This window comes from Etheostoma spectabile, chromosome 3 (genome assembly GCF_008692095.1).
Source record: "Etheostoma spectabile isolate EspeVRDwgs_2016 chromosome 3, UIUC_Espe_1.0, whole genome shotgun sequence".
Taxonomy (NCBI): Eukaryota; Metazoa; Chordata; class Actinopteri; order Perciformes; family Percidae; genus Etheostoma; species Etheostoma spectabile.
In genome coordinates, this window is record NC_045735.1 from 14614681 (window position 1) to 14622114 (window position 7434).

The following is a 7434-nucleotide window of genomic DNA, read 5'->3' on the forward strand; positions in this document are numbered from 1 at the left end:
GGGCTTTTCCCTTTATTATGAAGCAACATTGGATGGATAGGAAAGGAGGAGAGAGATGGGGGGATGACACGCAGCAAAGTGCCACAGGTAGGATTTGATCCCGGGCCGCAGCAGAATATGCGCCGAACGCTCTTACTGCATTGTACAATTTAATACCAAAGAATAAAAAAAAAAGACATGACAGGATTGAGAAGTTATGTAAAATGCCACATAAACATGAAAAAGTAAGCAAACAGCCGTCTGACAAGAGATTTCTTACAGATGCAGAAGCAGCCCTTTGAAATGTTTGGTAATTCATTCAATCATTCATTCATTCATTCATTCATTTATTCATTCATTCATTCATAGGAAGGATGAATAACAGTCTACATTACCCAAAAAGTGTAAACAGGGTAAACAACACACAATTTAATGTTAAGGAAAAAAACAATAAAAATAAATAGCAAAATAACAATATTTTACATGAGAACAGTCACCTGAGAAAAAAATGTCAAAATTGCTAAGAAGACCAAAATATTAGTCTTAAGGGTAACAGCAATTTAATTAAGAAAACAACTTGTTCCCCTTGTATTTAATATTGCACTTTACCTCCTAAAATACTGGAATCTATTGCAGAAAAAAACACATCTTCTGCATTAACACATATTTCCCTTGCCAATGATCATTTCTGATAGACCAGACTAATTGGAGAGTAAAACCCTAGACACAATTGGGGAACCACAGTACATTTCAAACACTTTCAAAACAAAATGAATTAGAAACCGGCATGACATGACTAACGTTGACTGTTCGATTATATTCATTAAATAAAAAAATGAAAAAGAAATTCCACAAAGCCAAACACTAAATACAACAGAACATTGTAGATTGTACTATGCTTAAGAAAAGGCACAAGGGGAATTTGAAAGTGCAACAACAATATCCTACTGTATTTAAAGATGGAAAAGTGTCCAAAAGTGAAACTTTTCAGCATACTACTTTTGCCCGAAGAGTTTTTACTGCTCTTAGTGCTGGGAAGTTTTCCTCCCCACAGATACTGTTTTCCAGTTTACAACAACAATTTCACCACAATCATTGGAAAAGTCTGTTGTTTTTTAGAAGTAAGCTACTCTTAGTTGAATGACGCATTCCACATCACCCGTAAAGTGATACTCATAAGGAATACTTCCTCAAACAGAAACACAAAAGTCATTGTCTGTGAATTGTCGACAGCATTCCCCAGTGATTCTGATTCACAAACTAGTGCCAATGATTCCCCGACCACTCTGGCACTTCCTGGCTCGTTTACAGCTAGTCAGTCACAAATGTAACGTACACTCGAATGACATATAGTTTTAGTTCTAGATTCTAGAACCAAGAAGAAGTTGTTCATTCATCTTCACCAATTTGCCACTCAAGAGGCCTCTGTCGCTTCATTGCTTTCATTGTGGACTGTTGCCTCCCTGGGGAAATTGAAAAATAGAAAGAAAGGGATGTATAAGGTCAGTCATTACAATATTTTGACATAATTTATCAAAGTTACAAAGAACATTTAAGGAAACTGGCAACTGGGAATTCATGAACTACAGCAATTCTTTTTTTGTAGTTCTGCCTCATGGAGTACATAGGTATATATATATATACACACACACACAAATATTTTATGGTAATTATAAATATCCACTTACTCCTCACATTTCCTCACATCTTGATTTATTAGCCTAAAATTTACTGCTGCCGCTCCTGGAAACCAACATAAAAGCTGCTGTGTTATGCCCATTACTGAGTCATTCATACTTCTTTGTATTTTTACAAACAGATATGCAAATGTGTCAAAAACTGCTACATTGTGACAAACTTAATATCTGTCCTTACCTCTTTGTCCCTTCTTGCATCTCCAACACAGCAGCAATACCAGCATAATACTGATACCCACTGTTGCGAAGATGGCTATAATCACAGGACTGTGAGAAACAGGTGGGGGATCCCTGGGTGAACCTGCAGATGAGAACAATGTTTATCAGTCTCAAAAGCATATGAACTAGAACAAATGAGCTAATACCATAACCAACATGTTGTATTTTTTCTTATTGTCAAAAAATCCCATTAATGAGACCAAAACTGACAATGTACCTTTTTCCCGGCAGACATATTGACGCGTCATAGTAAGAAAAGCACAGGTGTATTCAAAACCATAAATGATGGCTGCATTCCACTTAGGAGAGAACCTAGTATTGTGCATGCTGACTTACTGAAATTGCTTACTGCGACACTTCATTAAGGTTATCCATTTCAGCTGTGTTTTTCATACTATGTCACACAGTTTCACTACCTTGCCTGTGGCTCTTAGCTTCAAACACATTTGCTGCTATTGAAGATATACATCTTTATAGGCAAATCACAAATGTGTAGCTGAATTTTTTAAGGGATCTATTCAAATATTATATAACAGGAGTACATTGTGCATTCTAGTAAGTATTTACTGCAGCAGGATGAGTATGTGAGATTGACTCAATATTAAAGACAGTGCCTATGTCCATAGTTGCAACCGTTTTGCTTACTGAATAGTTTTTTTGTGGCATTGTTTTAGGGCATTATTATGACAGGACAGCTTAGACATGAAAGGGTAGTGAGAAGGGAATGATATGCAGCAAAAGCCAGCATGTCCGAGTCAAACTTTGGGCCGCTGCGTCAAGGACTGTGCCCCTGTATGTGGGCATGCGGCCGTGCACTCTACCAGGTGAGCTACCCAGGGGCAGGTGTTTTTGAACATTAATGGAGCTCTATAGTGCAGAAGAATTGCCACATTGCTCACATTCCCAATTCATTAAATCCACAATTAGGCAGTTGTGGATTTAAAATCTAAAGGTATGTGAATGAAGTGTGATATGAGAAAGAAAAAGAAAATCAGTAGGGGACAAAAGTTCTTTGCAAACCGTCATGCTTTATGTAATTTAGTAAAACCGTTAACAATATGATTTGACATCTTTATGATTTGACATGAAATTTATTTTGTTTATTTTACCTTTATTTTACCAGGAAGACTCCTATTGAGATTTAGATACATATATACGTACATACTGTAGGTACTGTACATACATACACACACACACACACACACACACACACACACACACACACACACACACACACACACACACACACACACACACACAGTCAAATTTATTAGCAGTGTTCAGTAACAGGACGTGTACATTAAGTGGTCAAATAGCCCTTATATACTTAAACCTAAGCAATGTTTGTTGAGTAAACAGTTCTTAGTTTAGGCTGTGGGTGGGTGTGAACGTCAGGGTTTTTTGTTTAAGCTTTTTGAAAGCTCCTTTCTTATGACGTAGTAGACAAATCTCAGTTCCTCTTCAACCTATTTGCCCTTTTGTTTTTTGTGTAAAATACACAACTGGTAGTGTCCCTTCATGTTTTACGTAATCTAAAGGTCACTATATCAAAAGTGACGTTACAGTGAGCTAAAGATTTTACTTTTCATGTCACCTTGTTTGTCTTTGGCACCCCATTAAAGTTTCAGTGTTTAAAGCTAGAGTGGAGGTGGTGCGCAATCACCGAAGGCTTGTGTATGCATGTGGATGCGGCGACAGTGTTGTTGTCAACGCACTATAGCTTTAAATGTTGGGATATCACTAGTACTCAAATGAGTCATTTGACTGTTTAGAAAAATTCCTTTTTATTGAACAGTCAGTAATTTATGCTAACATTTAACACAGTGCTCTCTTAGTTGAATGACACTTGTTGCATTTTTGATCTGTGGCATTTTTCACAGGTACCATCTCGACTTTGTAGTCATAGTAGGAAAAGCTTAATGTCTTTAACAATGCCTCATTCTATTCAATTGCCCCAATAAGCCATGGCAGTATTATGGTGAACCAACATTCACGATATCAGAAACCTGAAACTAAAGCAGCTAAACGGAATTTAGCCTTTATTAATTTTGTTATTTACACTTTACACTTGCGTTTCCTGCTGTAACATGCCATGTCTTATGTAAAAAAAGGCACATAACAAATGTAACATTTTATGTAACTAATGTTTGTTTTGGTGATATTCAATTTGAATGTGTAGTATGTAGTATTCCTTAGATAAACAACAGGTAACACTGTAAAACCGAGATGGTGTGTTGTTGATGCACTGATATGCTCACCTGTGACAAGAAAGTGCCACATTCTCACATTCCCAATTCATGAAACAATCTGTATATGTAGTATATGAGTATATGTTAATTAAGAGAATGTTTGTATTTGATTAGTCTAAAGCACAAAAATTATGAGAAAGGAGAAAGCCAAATATGTGTGATCCAGCAGCATGTGGGCTAAAGTGTGAACAAGCTAAACCACTTTAGCATTTTGCTAGCAACATTTTAGTGACTCTAGGGATAGCTATGTCAGTTGGTTGGTCAATCAGTTTGGCCAAGATTGGAAAATCTCAACATCAACTCGACACATTGACAGTAACTTTTGTGCAGACATTCATGGTTTTCAGAGGATAAACTTTAAAACCTTTGGTGATTTTTCATCATAGGGTCTAATCTGAGTTTGTCCAATTGTAGCTATTTGTAAAATACCTGCAAAACTAATGATAGGCTATTCCCATAAGCCTCAGCAGTACTTTGTGTTATTGACAGTTAGTAAATGTTAGCATGCTACCATGCTAAACTAAGATGGTGAACATGGTAAACAATACACGTGCTAAACATCATCATGTGCTTAAAGCACAGCTGGGCCTAACCACATTCTCACAGGCCTGTTGGCTTGTCTTGTTTAAGCTTTAACGTCTTTACAGAAACTTTGAACTCTTCCGTGAAAGTCAAATATTAACAGGATCAAAAAAATTTCCCTCATATATTCCTTAAACAGTAGCCAAAAGAGGATCTACGCCAAGTGGTTTTCTATGCTTTTCACACTTCCCAAAACTTGCCCATTGGGTTGAACGCATAAAAAAATATTTTGGTGGAGAAACCATTGGGACTGGTCTTTTTTAAGTTTTATTACTCACAGACTGAGACCACGTCTGAGCTGACGTCGCCCACAGAGCAGCTGATTGAAGTCTCTCCATTAGAGCAGTTGAAGTATGCCGTGCTTGAGCTGTTGACCATCATGGTTTCTGGATCGCTAATTTCACTGCTGTTCAAAACCTTCCACATCTGAATCCCTGATACGTTCCACATCACCTTGTTGCTCGGGTACCCACAATGTGAAGCACATGTCACTAGGCAACTATAGCGATGGTTTTCATCACTGTAGTGCACTGTGACATCAGGTTTACTGTAGTTGGCTAGGACAGACGGACAGAGAAAAAAAAGCACTGTCAGGAAGCAGTAGGTTCAGTTTCCAGCAGGTCAAGGGTCCTAAATATGGCCATGTTTAAACAGACCATTCATCTTTTTAATGATAGAAGGGGTTTTCATAGAGCCTCCCTATATCCAAGATCACAGACAAATCACCTTTAGTGAGAGAGTGATGGATTAGCAAAGATTTTTTTGAGAATTATATTGAAGGGATTTAGTTTAGTTATGTCATTTCAGTTAAAGGACATGCTGGGATGGACTCCTGACTGCTCCGACCCTAAATAAATAGGCTTGGGAATACACGTTACAAATTGGTCTATAAATGAGATTTTCTTTAGCTAAAACAACATATCCTCCTTTAACGACTATTTTTGACAGTAAAATCAAGGTTTAATACCTGCATGGCAAAAGATTTCCTGTAGACCTAGCTGGCAAGGTCATGTGCATGGCCTACTCCTGTTTTCAAATCTGTCTCTAGGGATCTATGGCATTGACTTGGAGTTGTCATTCCAATTGTTAAAATCTCTATGGTAGAATGGCTCAAACATCTGTGATTGTGCAGGTATTTTGATAAGTGGTAACCCAGATAAAGATTTTGTCTCATTAATTAATTTGGCACTACTTTCAGGGGGAAAACTGTTCTTCACCTATGATGTTAGAAATGATCTGACTGCCTAATTCAGAATACTGTCTGTGTGTGGTAAATGGACTGCATCTATATTGCACTTTTCTTGTCTATATATCTATATTTGAGTCAAACAACTACTCAGTACTTTACACACTATAGTCACCATTTACCCAAATCACACATTCATACACTGGTGGCCAAGGCTGCTGCCACCTGCTCATCAGGTAAACATTCACCCACATTCACACACCGATGGCGCAGCAATTATGGGGGTTCCAAGGACACGAAGACTGCTACTACATGGGCCACAGCAGCATATACAGTGTTTTTCTGGTTAGAAACAAAAACTCAAACAATCAAATACATATTTAAATGTCAACACACTCCTACATACCTGTGAGACTGAGATGTATGACTTGTTTTTGAGCTCCACCACTGTCACTGTACTGGAAATGGCACTGATATTCACCATCATGTGAGACGTTCAAATGGTACATGTGCATAGTTGTCTTGTCATGATCCACTCTTGTGTTCTTCCATGCCAGCTGTGATGTATTTTTTGATTCATAATAGCCATTGACAAATATCTCGCCCCTCTGAAAGTACACAAATTTTAATTTTTGTTTGGCAACGGGGCAGGAAAACGTCACACTTCCACCAACCTCCCCTCTGAGCTGAATTGGACCAGCACTTTCTGCGAAAACAAAAGTAAGTGAGAGTAACGTGTTAGAGCATGTTGGGAAATGAAATTATCTTGAGAATAATATTTTAAATTATAGTCAAATCGTGTTTCACAAAACATCTAGGTAGCATTTTTGTATTGAACAATGAGTAATAGTACATACAACTTTTGCCCCATAGCCTACTGATTTTATTTTTGTTTCTCATATTGCACTTCATTCACATACCTTATTAACAATATGATTTGACATCTTTATGATTTGACTTAAAATGTATTTGATTTATTTTACCTTTATTTTACCAGGAATACTCCTATTGAGATTTAGATACATATATACGTACATACTGTAGGTACTGTACATACATACATACATACATGTACACATACACACACACACACACACACACACACACACACACAGTCAAATTTATTAGCAGTGTTCAGTAACAGGACGTGTACATTAAGTGGTCAAATAGCCCTTATATACTTAAACCTAAGTAATTTTTGTTGAGTAAACAGTTCTTAGTTTAGGCAGTGGGTGGGTGTGAACGTCAGGGGTTTTTGTTTAGTCGTCTTGAAAGCTCCTCTCTTATGACGTAGTAGACAAATCTCAGTTCCTCTTTAACCTATTTGCCCTTTTGTTTTTTGTGTAAAATACACAACTAGTAGTGTCCCTTCATGTTTTACATAATCTAAAGGTCACTATATCAAAAGTGAAGTTACAGTGAGTTTTTCATGTCACCTTGTGTTGTCTTCCTGTCAACCACAAAACATTATCACTTTTTCTGACATTTTTGTCACTTTTTCAATGTTGTGGGTGCTTTTTTG

General features: G+C 37.2%; 1 protein-coding gene across 1 annotated transcript in view; it reads right to left on the reverse strand.

Annotated features, from left to right (window-relative positions):
- Window positions 1-393: 393 nt before the first annotated feature.
- Window positions 394-7434, reverse strand: part of LOC116685478 (uncharacterized) — a 10376-nt gene continuing 3335 nt past the window's right edge. The window contains exons 4-8 of the mRNA XM_032510521.1: window positions 6319-6618; window positions 5005-5283; window positions 1855-1977; window positions 1668-1722; window positions 394-1442 (exon numbers count right to left, since the gene is read on the reverse strand). Of these exons, the coding sequence (XP_032366412.1) occupies window positions 1394-1442; window positions 1668-1722; window positions 1855-1977; window positions 5005-5283; window positions 6319-6618 (806 nt within the window). The 3' untranslated portion in view covers window positions 394-1393. The remainder of the gene's footprint in view (window positions 1443-1667; window positions 1723-1854; window positions 1978-5004; window positions 5284-6318; window positions 6619-7434) is intronic.